The sequence below is a fragment of the Mirounga leonina genome, unplaced genomic scaffold, assembly GCF_011800145.1.
Source record: "Mirounga leonina isolate KUSES-001 unplaced genomic scaffold, KU_Mleo_1.0 Mir_125, whole genome shotgun sequence".
Taxonomy (NCBI): domain Eukaryota; kingdom Metazoa; phylum Chordata; class Mammalia; order Carnivora; family Phocidae; genus Mirounga; species Mirounga leonina.
In genome coordinates this window covers 22,645,197-22,662,159 of record NW_023270305.1, presented here as the reverse complement: position 1 = coordinate 22,662,159, position 16,963 = coordinate 22,645,197, and the positions used below count along the sequence as shown (strand labels likewise).

At 38.6% G+C, this 16,963-nt stretch overlaps 2 protein-coding genes across 4 annotated transcripts in view; one reads left to right on the top strand and one right to left on the bottom strand.

The window, feature by feature from the left end:
- The window catches only part of PRKD3 (protein kinase D3), an 85,783-nt gene extending 72,883 nt beyond the window's left edge, over positions 1–12,900 (top strand). For both annotated transcript variants that reach the window (XM_035000912.1, XM_035000913.1), the window contains 5 exons: positions 4,214–4,375; positions 4,617–4,715; positions 6,986–7,253; positions 9,371–9,456; positions 10,341–12,900. In XM_035000912.1, the coding sequence (XP_034856803.1) occupies positions 4,214–4,375; positions 4,617–4,715; positions 6,986–7,253; positions 9,371–9,456; positions 10,341–10,514 (789 nt within the window). In that variant the 3' untranslated portion in view covers positions 10,515–12,900. The remainder of the gene's footprint in view (positions 1–4,213; positions 4,376–4,616; positions 4,716–6,985; positions 7,254–9,370; positions 9,457–10,340) is intronic.
- The window catches only part of NDUFAF7 (NADH:ubiquinone oxidoreductase complex assembly factor 7), a 61,572-nt gene that overhangs the window by 15,753 nt on the left and 28,856 nt on the right, over positions 1–16,963 (bottom strand). Inside the window, exons 8-10 of one of the 2 annotated variants that reach the window (XR_004678481.1) lie at positions 16,812–16,955; positions 15,414–15,587; positions 14,613–14,899 (exon numbers count right to left, since the gene is read on the bottom strand). Coding sequence is in view for 1 of the 2 variants with exons in the window: in XM_035000918.1 (XP_034856809.1) it covers positions 14,687–14,899; positions 15,414–15,587; positions 16,812–16,955 (531 nt within the window). In the remaining variant the exon portion in view is untranslated. Of the gene's footprint in view, positions 1–14,328; positions 14,900–15,413; positions 15,588–16,811; positions 16,956–16,963 lie in introns of those variants that run through there. The other variant, XM_035000918.1, reaches the window with a different exon arrangement.

Below are 16,963 nucleotides of genomic sequence, written 5' to 3'. Positions count from 1 at the left end.
TGTGCACACTTGTAAAATTCTGACTTCATTTCCTTTGCAATGTAGAAATTCAACAAATTCTTCTATATATAAATGTCAACTTTAGCCTACTTTGTATTTGAATTACAATTCTCTTGGAACAATCTGAATGTGGTAAAAACCTTTTTTAAAGGAAACTTTTTTCAAATACTACCTCATTTGCTGAAATTCATTACACAAGATTTAATCATATGAGCATTTGACATGGGTTGAAAGGAACGTCCTGCACTCCTCTACTCACTCACTCCACCCTTTGGTTCTGCACGTCCCTTCCCTGCTGTGTCATTCTTACTTTCCAGTCTTTGGCCCTGGTTCTTGTACATAGTCCTCATTAAACAACCTAAAAGGCTGGCTGAACCCCGCCTGGTAGTTGATTCTGGTACTGTCGGTTTCCTGCAGCTCCACTGACATCCCTGGTTTTTCTTCCCCAGGTCCTCACCTTTATAAAGAAAGGTTAGGGGGTAAAGACTAAGCATCTGACTGAGACTATAGTTTTGGCCTTTCCAATGGCAGGGAGGAGGAATTCTAGAATCATTGATTAAGGAGTGACCTTATAGTTTACCCAGAACATCCAGCCTCTCTCTTGTGTGCTTGGTGATAATCTCTGTATTTCTATCAGTTTAATAGAAAGGAAGACATGACATTTTCAGACATTTGCAAATATTCTGTTAGGCTGAGCCAAAATCTGTTGAAAAAGGTTCCACTATAGACACTACACTCAACAAATTGAGTCTCTTTTCCGAAGGATGGCCACACTGACTGTCTTGCTGTTCCTAAAATATGCCAAATATGGTCCTGTCTCAAGGACTGTGCTCTAGCTATTCCCTCTGCCTTGAATGCTGTCACCCCCAATATCTGCATGGCATATTCCCTTATCTCCTTCAAGACTTTGCCCAAATGTCATTTCCTCATGAGGCCCTTGCATTCTGTTCAACATTATGTACCCATCCACCCTCACCCTCTTCTCTCCATGGCATTTACCACCTTCATACTGGGTAATTTACTAATTTGTTACCTCTTGTTTATACCCCCCACCTTGCTAGAATTAATAAGCTCCATGAGGTGAGAGATATTTGTCAGTTTTGTTTGCTCATGAATCCAGGCTACCTACATAGGACCAGGTGCACAGCAAATACTCACTTAATATTTATTGAATAAATACGTTTATATGGGGGATTACCTGTAACATATTAAATTTTTCAAATGGAAACGTGAAATGATTCCATTTGTATAGTTTCTTAAGTATACTTTGCACATGTGTACATACAGTTATGTAAAGAAAAGGATCCATTCCTACATAAACTGCTAATAACATGACTACATCTGCTGGGGACTGTGTTGTGGGGCAGGAAAGAAATGGAGGCTTTTTACTTTTGTTTCATAGGGATGTGGTAATATAAAATGTCTTTGCTCTTACCTGAAGTGGGTAGGTTAGAGAGTAGTAATGGGAGAAAATATGTGGCGCTCTCATGGCTACCCTATGTAAATGGGAAAATGTCATCAGAAACTTAAGAGAAATTTCTGGTTCTAGTATTAATTCACCATTTTCCCCTTCTCTTTTTGGAAGTCACCTAAAAGCTACAAGAAAAATGATAAACAGAAATTTAAAAAAAAACTAATAAAAACAGAAGAAAGTTCAGACCTATAAAATAGATAGAGGAGTTTTTAACACTGGAGATGGAGCCAGGGTGCATGTAAGAAGAGGCACCACAATAAGGGCTGTTTTTGCTGGCTCTTTCTGAGATCTACAATTGTGATATCCTCTCTAGGTGCTTCCTCAAATAGAAGAAAGCCAGCGGGGTCATGATCTGATATTTAAGTGAGAATACAGTAAGTGAAGGGAAGAAGGGCACTTTAATAGTGGAAGAGTGCAGATCACACCAAATAACAGTAGCGGCCTTTATAAAGGAAAATTAGAGAGGAGACGGGGAGAAACTGACAGGCACGTCAGTAGTCCTTGCAGATGAAGTAGCCCAAACTAACAACATGGTAGGTCTAAACAGTGTAAGGTAATGTAATCACTTTATACTGAAGTCTGTACCCTAAAAACAAAGAACAAAGAATACCTCATTCATTCAAAACACAGTAATTAGTACTTTGATCCTAATGCAATAAAACTAGAAATAAATTATAAAATCAAAAAACAAAAAGCTCCCACAATCCTGAAAATTTTTTTAAATATCGTAATTCTTAAAGAGCAAAATCAAGATTTCAAAGTATTTAGAAAATAATCGCGAGGGGCACCTGGGTGGCTCAGATGGTTAATCGTCTGCCTTCAGCTCAGGTCATGATCCCGCAGTCCTGGGATCGAGCCCCACATCAGGCTCCTGGCTCAGGAGGGAGCCTGCTTCTCCCTCTCCCTCTGCCTTTCCCCCTGCTCATGTTCTCTCTCTCTCTCCGTATCTCTGTGCCTCAAATGAATAAATAAAATCTTAAAAAAAATAATAATCATGAAAATACTGTATCAGCTATTAGACTATTGCTCAGAAAATTATAACTCAGATATTTACACAAGAATGAAAATAAGTGAATTAAGAATGCAGCTCAAGAGGTTAAAGAATAACAATAAAGGAAAGCAAAAATAAGAGAAATAAGAACATCTTGGGGAGATGACCACAAATACTGAAAAAAATTTAAAGGCATTTTAAGATGCTGCTTTGTCCAATTCTATCAAATAAATTTGAAAACCTAGAGAAAACGATTCTCTATGAAAGTATAATTTATCAAAAGACTCCAGAGGAAATAGGACATTTAAACAAACAGGAAGTTAAGAGACAATAATGTTATAGCATACTTCTATTTTTGTGTGTGTGTACCCTTTACAGGGCGCGGGGGCGGGGGGCGGCATGGAGAAACTTACAAAACAACTACAGCATGGGGACAGCCAACCACACTTCGAGCTCTAAGCTGATCAGAGTTGTGATATTCTGAATCTTCCCCTGCTCACTACTATTATCACACCCATGTCACTTGTGTTTACTATATAAAATTGTCATTTTTTTATTTTGCTGCTTGGAATACCATCTCATTGTTTTAAATTGATTAATAAACAATATTTTGCACTTGCTGATCATTTTTTAAAACACCATGATTCAGACATTGAGCTAAAATGACTAAGACAGTCTCTGCTGTCTGGGAACTTACTAGGTCCCAGAGCAAGATGCATAAACATACACAGTACCGTGGGATAGGTATTGCTGCATGTATATACAGTGTTAGGTGAAAACTACTGCAGTTGTCCCCAAAAGAGGTAATGGGAGCTGAAAGTAAAGCCACTACAGTGGGAGTTGAGAGATGGGGGCAGATTCAAAACACATTTTAGAGATGGTGCTCAACCTCACATAAGCCAAAAAGAAGTTTGTCCTCTTAGCATCATTAGGTACCTATAATAAGGATAAAAGCATATAAGAAACATATATTTCTAATAAAAAGTTTAATCACCTGGGCCAATAGAGCATATTTAAAATTGAAGAGGGAGAATGAAGCCATATTAGTGAAGGTATGAAAGTCCAAGCAGAGGAATAGATTTATGTCCAGGAATAAAAAGCCATTGAATATTTCTGAGCGTGGCTGACTTAGGATAATTTGCTTTTGAGGAAGGTTTTTTTGTTTTTTTTAACCAGTAAGATAGATTTTTTTTTTATTAGCATAAACGGTATCACATTCAACTTTGTATTTCTCCAACCCTGGTAATGTAGTGGTGCTCAAGAAACATGAGATGAAGGAGGTAGAGATCTTGAGCCGGAAAGAGGGAAAACCAAATGGAGGTATGATTGAGAATCCAGACTTAAAGAAACAGAACCATCTCTTGAGCACAGACCTCCACTGATACGCCCCAAAGAGTCAAAGTTCTGTGTAATTGGCTAAAGTGTGATCGGCAAGTGGTGCCTGTTTGTGGACAGCATAAAAGTAGCATAGTGTCCGAAGACTAAAAAATGAGAAAGAAAAATGTAGTAGAAATGGACAAGGGCGCTTATATAATCAGTTGGGAAGACATCCTTTCCCCTAGGTGCATCCACTGTACTACAGATCTTGGAAAATCCGAATCCATGACCCCATGTGTTTGCTTTTACTGCTTATTGTTCTGTTTTTCTTTCTATGCCATGTAGTCCAGACAATCGCAGTACATTGTTAGATATTTGCATAGTAAAAATATTTCTCAAATTGGTCATATAAATATCCTGCAACTCTTCAGAATTTGCACCATCCTGGGATTGTAAACCTGGAATGTATGTTTGAAACGCCAGAACGCGTTTTTGTAGTAATGGAAAAGCTGCATGGAGATATGTTGGAAATGATTCTATCCAGTGAGAAAAGTCGACTTCCAGAACGAATTACTAAATTCATGGTCACACAGGTATTTTAACTTTTATTTTTTGAAATGAGAATACTTGAAAACAAAAAATTAAATAGCAGTGCTTTTACATATTGGATATTGCGGGAATTTTTAACCTTGAAGAATAGAGTAACGCTTCAGTTAAAACTTGATGAACTGTAGTGGACTTTTCAAATTATCATACCATTCAAGAGCTCAGGTGGGGGGTTTAGCTGTGATTTTTTTCCAGGCACTGAAAAAATTCTGTTTTCTTCAATAACAGATCCTTGTTGCCTTGAGAAATCTACATTTTAAGAATATTGTGCACTGTGATTTAAAGCCAGAAAATGTGCTGCTCGCATCCGCAGAGCCATTTCCTCAGGTGAAATACTCTCTAGAACCATCTGACAATATTACAGAGCACCCATGTAATGAAAGGGAGTGCTTTAGGTTTAGATATATAACCACCTTAACAGAAGTAATTAGCCTGTACCTGCCAGTGAGGATTAATACTTGAAATAATTTGAACTCAGATCTTATTATATTGTTTATTTTCATTAAGACTTTTTAGACTTAACCAGACCTCAAGGAATAACTTTTTGCACGTAGACTGCAGTTCACTTTCCCTGTGGTTTGGGAATGATGCAAGGAGAATCAATCTTGGCTGGTGCCTGGTGCTCAGGACAAATTCCCCATAAAATAAAATGGGTAAACCTTGAGTGGGGGACACTAGATTTTTTTTGTGGGGGGACACACTAGACTTTGAGCCTGGCAGCCAACTCCTCTTCCTCTTTAGAGTACTTTATTTCAAACATTTTCACCAAAACCTATGTAAGAATTACATTTCCCATTACTGCCATCACTCACACATGTATATCCCCTGTGTGTGTGTGTATGTGTCCATGTCCTGTGTGGACTGCACTGATTTTTTTACTTGGTTAAATTCATTTCATAAAGGGTATTGATCTTGATCCAAAATTATTTCATAACCTAAAAAAACGCCTCATAAACCCAAAGTTTGAAACAGTCTTCCTGAGGAATATATGTTGGCAGTACCCATAAATATCTTTCATGCTTGTCATTGGTGAATTCTCCAATCAGCTAGAATATCTGTGGACGAACTATTATTTATATACATTTGAAAACTGCACAATTAGATGGCTAGACTAAGGACAGTTATTTCACTTGAGTTAAATACAACTCAAATTGTCTTTCAAAGAAAAAGATTATTTTTAAAAGTTATTCAACTCTTATAAGGAAGTAATCCTGTTCTTTTATAATGTCTGTGTAGTTAAAAGGGATTCTCTAACAATGTGAGGTCAAAAGGGTTCCCTAACAGTTGGTTTAAATAAAGTGTTTCCATATATTATCATCTCATTTGATCTTCAGAATAGTCTGGGCAATGGATGCACACCCCACAGTGAGGCTGAAACTCCCATCCTTCTGACTTCTGTTATGAACAAGGGGAAAATAACATCATTTACTTGACATTCCTTGTTGCTCAGGTGCTAGCCATGGCCATACGTCCTTATTCAGTTGCCAAACTGCCACGGCATCTTTTCTTTATCAAGATGTTACCGGAAATGTGGCATTAAACAACAAAAAAAAAGACAGTTCACAGGTCTTCATGGTCAATAATCCTGTTGTTCCAGGACTCAATCAGAGGGAGCCACATTCAATAATGACACAGAATAATTATCATAAAAACATGCACCAGGGTCCATGTCCTAGTAATGGCAAGCAGCATTTGAATACACCTTCATCTCTGCTTTCCAGGCACTGTTTACACCATTGGTTGTAGAGGCCAAATCCCTTTTTTCTCAGTTTATCATAATGCTTTTTGTGAAGACATTTTGTGGGTCAGGGCATTTCCTCTGGAAAGTACTTGGCATTTGCTTGTTCAGCATGGATGTGTCATTACTTCCCAAAAGGATATTGTAGTGACTGTGGTTACCTTCAGATAGAACTTTTTTCAGATCCAAAATCTGACTAGCCATCATGTTTCAGTCCTAGAAAACACTTTTGCTCTTGTTCTTTCAAGCAATCTCTAGCATTGCTCTTTTATGAGCTACATTAATAATTCTCTTTACTACACCTCAGGTTATTTGCCAACTGATAGTAATACTTGGGAATACAGATTCTAGGATTAAGCAAAATAAAGGGTCAGTTTTTAAATACCAACTTACTTTTCATTCAGCATTTATTGAGTACCTTTATGTGTCCAGGCACTACAAGGTCACTGAGGATTCAAAAATGAGACACATAATTTCTGCTCACAGATGATAGAAAAGTAGCTCCTTAAAAGCCAAATGCTAAAAAATCAGCACCCTCCCATTTCATCAAAAAAAACTTTGACCACTTACACACCAGTCTGGTTTTTGGCATTCTGGAAGCTAGAACTTAAAAAGTGGTTTTTGAAATAAGCACTAGGAAAAACCTCTTCATACTATGTCAGTAATACATCACAGTAAAATGTCTCTCTCTTTTGGGAAAAGGGTATTTTACAATTTCCCTCTCTGCATTCATTTGACATTCATAATCAGTACAGTTGGCAGGTGTGTTGAAATGATTCAGTATCGTACTTAGGGACAGGTGTGTATAGATTGATTGATGGATGAAAATGCAAAATTAACATCACCTTTTTATTTCCAGGTGAAGCTGTGTGACTTTGGTTTTGCACGCATCATTGGTGAAAAGTCATTCAGGAGATCTGTGGTAGGAACTCCAGCATACTTAGCCCCTGAAGTTCTCAGGAGCAAAGGTTACAACCGTTCTCTAGATATGTGGTCAGTGGGAGTTATCGTCTATGTGAGCCTCAGTGGTACATTTCCTTTCAATGAAGATGAAGATATAAATGACCAAATCCAAAATGCTGCATTTATGTATCCACCAAATCCCTGGAGAGAAATTTCTGGTGAAGGTAAAAAAAAAAAAAGTTTCAGCTCTATGCCTTTTAGTCTAAAAATCTTTGTGATTCCCAAATCTCTTCTGGCTCATCTTTTTAATTTCTTATATTCATCTTTCAAATTCAACCAGTTTTTGAGCACTCTTCCTTCTGCATTGTCTCTTCTTTAATTTCCTCATAGTGCCCAGGCATAGCACTAATCCAGGCCCCAGTTTCCTCCTTTTGAAACTACTAAAATATCTCACCAGTCCTATCCATTAGACTCTTTCCCAGTCACCACTGTGGCCATATCGGTCTTTAGGAAACACTACTTTCGTCTGAATCTTCCCCAAACACCTTGGCCTCCCTTTAACCACGTTGCAGCTGTAGGTTGCAGCTGTGGGTCTCCCTGAGACAGCCCTTGTCTACCCTCCCATGCTCCCCTCCATAAAATCTAGTTGTTTATTCTTCCCAGCTACTTTCTGCATTTTGCTTAGGCCTTTCCCCTGCCTACAGTCCCTCTTCCTTGCTACTGAAATCCTTCCAGTCCTTCAAGACTTGTGGCTCGTCTGTGAAGTCTTCCCTGAGCCCCTCCTCTGAACTTGGTAAGATCAACTTAGGCTACTAGGAGGAGATATTTTTCCTTAAGTATTCTTTCTTTTCATAATTACTTATTTTCAGACTAGATTATAAGCTGCTTGAATGGAGACCTGTCTTTCAAGTTCTTTATACCTAGAGTGAACTTTATAGACATTCTCCAGTTTATTTGCAGCCATCCGGTGGACCAAGCCTAGGAAGCAGGATCCATCTGTTTTCCCCGCCCAGTAGAAGTTTTTGAGCCTGAGTTCTGTACCCATCAAGAGTGCCTTGGCTGTCCCTCTTTAGTTTAATTTTGATACTGCCGGGAAGGGCACACAACTTACTTAATAGTCGCATATTGAATAGAAGCCTACGAGGGAAATACCCCCATCTGGATTTAGCCAACCTTTAGAACAGAGCTCTTTTCTGTTTTCCAAAAGTACCAGACCTAATCATAGGGATTAACAGCCCATTAAACTGGGAGAGCTTGAGGAGCAACATGTAAAGACAGTGGCAGGCTTACTTGGTAATGAACCGCTAACCGAAGTATGTATGAGGGTTTCTCTTAGAGTTCCTGGGCCAGTGTGGTCTGCAGACCTCTTATATTGGAATAATCAGTCGGTGAGTGACTGATAAAACGAAAACCCCTGGCTCTTCACCAGTTGGCACGACACCAGGAATGCATTTTAATAAATACCCCAAATGATTCTGATGCACTGGTGGACAACCACTTAAGGAACAGCGGGTAAAAGTTTGAAGTATTTGGAACCAGAGATGTTCATAATTAAAATACCTGTGGTATGAAGAAGAGAAACAGAACAGGTACAATGTAAACCTTTCGTTTGGCTCATCCCTGGGTCCAGGCCTTTGTATCAATATTTCAAATGTACTGTCACATCGCTTGTAGTCAGTATGCACTGTGGGGGTTTTGGTTTTGCAACTGCTCCATTCCTTCAAATAACTGGATGAAATAAGTATGCCAGCATCTCACCATATACACCAAACACCATGAACGTATTTGTGTAAAACCTGTTGAGTATGAACTTGTGGTAATAAGTTATCACGTCAGTCTAGCCCCATGTGTAGAGGCAAGGCGGTGGCTTTGGCTCCTTCGCAGACCAAGCCAGGGACTAGGGAATCGTGTCATTGGAGGGACACAGCAAGTCTGTCTGTAGTCAATTTTTTTTAACTCATTTTGAAATAATAATAGCTAATACGAAGCACTTACATGCTAAGCATGATTCTAAGCCCTTTACATGTATTATTTCATCTTTGCAACCACCTCATTTACAGATGAGGAGAAACGGCTGCGGGTACTAACTGACCCTCTCCCACACTGAACGTGTACTCTGCACTGCCTCCTTAACCAAACAGGCACACCCCCTAAGATAGGTACTCTAAGTTCAGTAAACATTTATGGATCACTAACAGGTTAGCTGGCCTCAGGTGGCCTTGAGAAGCGAAAACCCTCAACCCTGTATTTCTGTGGACTGAACTGCCTTCTTAGCAGACTCACAGGTTTGGTTTGCCCCATATGCCCAAATCCACGTGTCTGATTTCGTCTTTTCTCTTAGCAATTGATTTGATAAACAACCTACTTCAAGTGAAGATGAGAAAACGTTACAGTGTGGACAAATCGCTCAGTCATCCCTGGCTGCAGGTAAAAAAAAACAAAAAAACAAAAAAAACCTTTCTCTCTGGTGCTACTCATTTGAGCAGTTCGTTGTAATTTGTCTTACCTAATGAAACCACTCTAAGATCAACAGATTCTCCCTGTCTTAGACTACTGTGTCTACAGTGATTAGTTTGTCCTGTGGCTGCATCTCTGGAGGTTTTGCAGTAAACCACTGAAGTGCAGAACTGATAGGCAGTTAAACTCCCGTGAACTGAAAGCAGTGATTTAGCCTTTTTATAGGACCTTATGTTTCATTTCACCTTTTTGTAAGATAAGCATCTTATTTTGTCAAATATATTTTACTTTAAAAACATCCACTAAAAGATTCATATTTGTATTGATGAGATCAGAAATGCCATTTAAAATGTTTGGCCGAATTCCCCCAAAAGCTATTGCGTAGATTTGTCAAAAGATACCCCCAAACTTCAGAGTAAAGAGAAGCTTTAGAACTATTTTAAAGGGAGTTAGGGGGTAGCATTAACTTCAAAACAAATGCAATCATAGTTAGTCTCCATGATTATTAAACTATCCTGGTAGTAGATTCTAAGTACTTTCCCCTATTTTGAGGAGTAAGGTGTGGGTATAAGGTCAGAGTATAGAACACAATGTTTTAGTGATTATTATTAGCTATCTCAGAAGCCTCAGGTAATTTTTTCTTTTTAGTTGTAGAAACTAGTTACTTCACTAGAGATTCTAAATTTGAAAAAGTATTTAACATCACGAATTTAAATGTTACAAATGGAACTGACTGTGTAGCAAGTACTTAGAGGAGTTTGGGTTGTCAATTTTGTGACTGGGATGCTAAGAAAAAAAAAGTTCACAGTATTTTGTTTCTTTTATACTTTATAATCACTTCATGTTTTTCCTAGGACTATCAGACTTGGCTTGACCTTAGAGAATTTGAAACTCGCATCGGTGAACGTTACATTACACATGAAAGTGATGACGCCCGCTGGGAAATACATGCATACACCCACAATCTTGTGTACCCAAAGCACTTCATTATGGCTCCCAATCCAGATGATATGGAAGAAGATCCTTAATTATCAATGAGCTAACTTCAATAAGGAAGGATTTCATTTTATGGACTGCTATTTTGCTGCACAACTGTTGTTTGTAGGTTGTCATCTGCAAGGGTGCAAAGATATGGGGAATATGATAAGGAATCCGTGACATCAGTACTGTAGTTCATAATGAGTAGGTACAAGAGGGGAAACTGAGTAATAAAAATAGACAGTGGAACCAAGATGAAGCTTTTCATAGCATAGCAATGACTGGTTTTTGTATTTTTTCCTAATCCTTCACTTTAGTACTATAGTGGCATTTAATTTATCTTCCCTTTCCTGTTCCATTATTTTTTAAAAAGGAGAAAAAGGAAAGCTTAGAGTGCAGCCATTGCAAAGCTTGATTAAATCCTATAAGAGCTCTAACCAGGTGTGCATTTAAGAGATTACTGAGGAGGGGCCACCAGCATGAGGCTTCCTGTGAGGACTCTAAACATTTGTTTAACCACAGACGCACGAGGGGTTTTTCCAAGGAGCCTAGAAATGTTTCCTAGGTGCTAGGCTGGTTTACCTTTTTTTTTTTTTAGGTCAGTCAAGAGTCCAAAGCCATGATCCCTAACCTTTGGAGCTACATTCTTAATACGCTCTCTACAACATAAAAATTAAGTTAGTCCCCCTTTGTGAGTATGTTGGAACGGCCTCTAAGATAATTTGGGACAACTGGTGCCACAGAACCGGGAGGAGGGCCTGCTGGTCTGTCCGCCCCTCGCTCAGCTCCCCTGCGGTGTACACACGGTGCCACCGTGATGCCCCAGCCGGTTTCCAGCACTCAGTGAGTACAGATCTGAACTTGCATCACACAACTTCTCATTACACAGAGTTAATTTGAGGAAGAAAATTATTAAAAGTAAGGCCAGTACAGATCAATTAATGCTACAAAGAAGAACAGCAAAGACTGTATCCTTTTTTTCTTCCCTTAGGTTAGTGGAAGGCTTTACAGATATCTGGAATGTTTTTAAATCAATTATTTTAAGCAGTTTGGGGATGGGTGGGGTGGAGCATGAAACATTTATTTTATTCTTTCATTTGCTCTGCTGATACCATAGCCCTACCCTTATAATTTTTTTTTTTTTTTAACATTTCAGCACCAGCAGCCCGCTAAAGAAGTGTTTCTCTACTCAGATATAATGTTTAAGAGGTTAGACTTTTTCATAGCTTTTAAAAAGTTACTAATGGTTTTCTCCCCCCAAAAAGTTTAAGCTCTGGGACCACCCACTTATTTAAAAAAACTAGTGGCTTTTTGGTTTCTTCATTCCACAGTAATCACTGTAAGCTTTTTTTTTCCCCAAAAAAAGAGCAAAAGATTTGGAGTCAGAAAATCCAGTCTTAAGTCTTGGCTCCAATCTGTCTGAGCCTCAAGATCCTCAGTCTATGAAATGAAGACCATAATTTTTGCCTCTACCTTCCTCACAACGCTGTTGTGAAGATGGGCTATGTATGAAGATACTCATACTCCCTAAAGTGTGAACTATCATTGCCCCACTGAGTCTGAGGTAGCAAAAGAAAAGAATGTCCCTGGATACAAACAGTCGGAGCCAGAGAGGGCTTGAGAGAGCCCTGAAGCTACTCCATTATTCAGGACTAAAAGTACTGTTGAGAAAGGAGCCATCATGCAGTCTCCTCTGTTCTGAGCTCTTTTACTTACTTACTTACCCTCACAACAGCCACAGAGTGAGTTCATTATGGACTCCATCTCACAGATCAGGAAGATTAAGTAGCCAGCTGCAGAAGGTCACAGTATGTGGAGGTGAACCCCGGTGACACCCTGCCCCCCCCAACCACTGTGCTGCATTCCTACCCGTACACATCGCCAGGAAACACTCACAGTGTCTCTCAGTAGGTCATTCTCCTGTGGGAATTTTTAAAATTTCATCAAATTTTGCAGAACCTTTTAGGGATGACTTCCCCACATTTGTCCAAAGTAAGTCTGTTTATACCAGTGTGCTAAAATGGAGTAATTCTGAGTCCTGAGGCACCCTATTGTGGTTTTACTGCATAAGGTGAAAATTAACTGGAATGATGTTTGCTATACTTACATAATCAAACTTTACAAGCCATGAAATTAATTGCACTCTTTTTGTTTGTGTTGTTGAATGCCTAAGAAGTTTTCTAAAAAAATTTGTAAAGGCACTGTCAGATAATTTGGAGTTGACTCATTTACTCCAGATACTGTATAACCTGCATAACCTTTTTTTTGGTCTTGAAGTCATTTTTGTATAAGAAATAATTGTTAGAAACATTTGATAATGTACAAAGTAGTCTATAATGACACTGTTCCGTACATTTTTATATTTTTTGTTAATCCCACTTTTTGTAAATATCCTCAAAAAAGCTTGATAATAAAATGTATTTCCATATCACCATACTTTTCCATGTGAAAACCTGAGCCTATCTCTAATAGAGGTATCCAAAGAAAATTTTATTTGGTTGTGTTATTTTTCCAGGCGTAAAAGAATTATTTTGGAAACAGTATTTGTAAATGGAACTAATGCTATATTTAAAACACTGATTTTTTTTTTTAACTACCTAAAATAAAAAACAACTCATTATTTCAATTTTATATGAAATCTGAGGTAATTATCTGGAGGTCATTTCTTGGCATGAAAGTTTAGAATAATTGTAACTATAAATTATTCAACTATTTTAACTGCTATAAGACTTAAATAAGCCAAATGCCATTCAAAGTAAATTTTCTAGGTTTTAAGATACAAGGCATTGCCTGATTCCTCCCGTTAATTATAAAAACTATTAAATAATTGAGAGGGGTCAGTGTTGGGCATTTTCACCTTCCAAAAACTCTCCAAGTCTTTGAAAAAATAAAATATGGAAAAAAATAAGGGTGACTACTAATGGCCCAAGGCAGGGCAGCATATGAAAAATAAGCCCTCTATCTTCCTACTTACTTACAGAATGCTAGTCCTGTTCTGAGTTAAGCCAAACAAGCAATAGAAAACGGAGAGTTGATCACTCTGCCAGTGAACTTCCAATATCGTTAAGCTATAAGTTCAAAACATACGTCTAATACTCTTTTCCTTTAATCTCACTGTAAATTTTTGTTGCCAATGTAACAGTTCCTCAGAAAGTATGTATCTGGTATTAATATAAATGTTCTGTGAACCAAAAAATGAGAACTTACAGAACGAAAACTTGACATTTATCTGAAAATGAGGGAGAATTAGCTCAAATCAGAAAACATTCCTGCTACGTAGTCTACGTTTACTCTCATATTTCAGGTACATGTTAGGTTTTTACTAGTTTTACTGGGACTTAAATTTTTTTTTAAGATTTTATTTATTTTGAGAGAGGGAGAGGGAGAATCCCAAGCAAACTCCACGCTGAGTATGGAGCCTGACGTGGGACTCGAGATCCCACAACCCCCAAGACCATGACCTGAGTTGAAAGCAAGAGTCAGACACTCCTCAGACTGAGCCACTGGGGCACCCCTAATTTTTTTTAATTATAAAATTCACAGAAGCAAAGGGTAAAATATTTACCACAAAGGAGAACGATTTCCACCCTTTAAGCCCACTTCCACATTGGGATATTTAATAGTGATTACTGGGCATCCTTTCCTTAACTTTTTGTAAACAAGTAACTATCACAGAAAACAACCAGTCTGCACTAATATATTAATTTCTATGAAATTAGTTACAAGCATTTCTTTAAATGCAGCTTTTCCCCCAAGAAAAATGGAATCATAACTATAAAACATTCTCTCCACTATACTTTTTTCACTTACCACATTCTTAGAGATGGGTCAGAAATATTGCTCTACCTCATTTTTTTAAAATAATATGTGGATAGTTCTATTTAATCCATTCCCTGTGAAAGGCCAGTTACGTTTCTGGTTTTTGCTAAACCAATCAGTGTTCATGTTTACTTTTTAAAATAAAAATACAGCAACTAGCCTTATTAAAGGACACTCAGTTTCTCAGTAACTTGTTTCATTAAGCTGAAAGCACACAATTGTGCCAAAAGCCAGACACAACCTTAAAAGATCAATATTTAGTTGTACTGTATGTAAGATGGGCTATTTTTATTGGCTATAAAGACAAAATATTGTAATACTTATTTTACCTGTGATATATGAAATGTGTTCCCTTTATTTTGCTTGCTTAGGCAGACGTAGGGGTAAAACGTCCACACTGAGATCACCGCCAGGCAAGTTCACCAAACCCAGCTACAGGTGACACAGAGGGTTTTGACTGACATGCATTCATCGGATGGCTTCTACCATGAAGTCTCTGATGAGGTAGCAAGGCAAAAAAGTTAAATCTTTCTCCCATCTTCTTAGGATTCATCAACATATCATATCCCTGAAGTAACTGCTGCCTGGCTGGCTCATCTGATTTGTCTAAAAGAACCTGAAAAGGAAAGTAAAAATAACCAGAAGGATTCCTAGTTACATGCAGCAATGCTAATGACCATTGGCTACTGAGCAAAGCAGGGCTTCAGATGGGATTTCTCATCACCTGCCTCAGAATCATGGGGCGCTTATTAAAAACATAGGTTGTTAAGACCCAAACCTGTGGATCTGTATGTTTAACAAACATTCCCAGGTGGTTTGATGTACACTGAAGGGTTAAGAGGTTTTCAGGACACTTCTAAAACTCATCCCCATAAACATGGTCAAGTTTTCTTACTGGACATGAACACTATTCGAAAGTCTTCATTCTGGCTTGTGTGGAGATGCAGGGGCGTGCACGGCGGCCCCACCTCGGGCAGCACGGCTGCACCAGGCCCTATGCTACCAGAAAGACTACAATACCCAGGGCCTGCTGACCGAGAAGAGCACGGGGCGGGGGATGTATTATTTGAAACATTTTTGTGAAATACTACAAAATTAAAATATTTAATGATCATGAAATAAATCATTACCTTCAGCCGGACATCAATGCCCATATTTTTTAAAAATGTCTGTTGTTTTATTGGCCCCAGAGAAGCTACTTCTCCCTCTGCCATTCTGCGCAGATAACTGAAGTCCACATCGGCTGTGAGGTCCGCTGTTCCTGGGGCAGTCAGGACGTCATGGAGCTTGTGGCCACAAAACCCCTTGAACATAATTTGTAATTTTAAAAATGGTGAGTTTTTGTCCCTTTGTGGTTATCATTATCAAGATTAAAGAAATGCTATCATTTTAGTACATTTTACATAACTCCTAGAAAGAAAAACATAGCCTAAGTCAGTGGTTTACAAACTCTCTATATAGTAGCACCCTTTCCTCAAATGAGATGCTACGTGGAAAATCCAATATAAAGGGCGACACTGGAGTGCCTGCAAATGGCTGCCTTTCACATTTCATTACTGCTCGTGGTGATGGAGATCTCATCGGAGATCCCATCAGTTCTCCACGTAAGTTAACTTGTTTCTTCACTAGAATCAAGCTAAACTTTCACCAGATTCTAGGTGGTGTTTGACAAGGTGTATCCATCAACTACATGCATCAGAATCACCTGAGACCATGTTACTGCGCTCTGCCCAGACCTACTGAATCAGAATGCTGGAGGTAAGGCTAGGGAATCAGATTTTAAAAAAAACTCCAGGGTTTTTTTCTTTAGTTACAATAAAATCAGAAATTGAGAACCACAGATCTAGAAAATGACTAATAGTAGTATCCAGTTAAATGTATTTCAATTAAAGTACATTGAACACAATTGATAAAGAACATAAAGGATGTGGGGTGCCTGGGTGGCTCAGTCGTTAAGTGTCTGCCTTCGGCTCAGGTCATGATCCCAGGGTCCTGGGATCGAGCCTCGCATCGGGCTCCCTGCTCCGCGGGAAGCCTGCTTCTCCCTCTCCCACTCCCCCTACTTGTGTTCCTGCTCTCGCTATCTCTCTCTGTCAAATAAATAAAATCTTTTAAAAAATTTTTAAAAAAACATAAAGGATGCTTAGGAAGAATTAAAGAATACTTCTAGAAAGGAAAAAAGATTGAAAATATGATAGGAAAAGTCTGATCATAGTAGCTAGATCAAATCTACAAATCTTCCCGTATGTATTACTCGGATGCTAAGTAGGATCTATGCAGACCCAGGTTCTGCAGCTGAAGAATGTAGATGATTCAGACCCTGCTCCAAGGCCAGTCTGGACAGTGAGATCCTATGGTTAAGGGCAATTATAATAATATGAATTAATACTCTTTACGAATAATGTAAAATTACAAGGCCAGGCATTGTAGAAACCAAAGGTAAAGATCTTCAATGAGCTTCAAACTTAACAACTTAGTAGATGATACCGGTGAACTTATGGTAAGTCATGTTACTGAGTCATACATACTCTGAAGGTATCGGTCTTCGTTCCGTCATGACCATAATCGGCAATCAGTGCAGCCCCTCCGGTTAGCGCAATGCGCTGAGAAAGCTCCTGAATGATAATGCCAGCCTCAGGACACACTTCCACGTGGTCCCTCATTTCATCACGCTAATAAG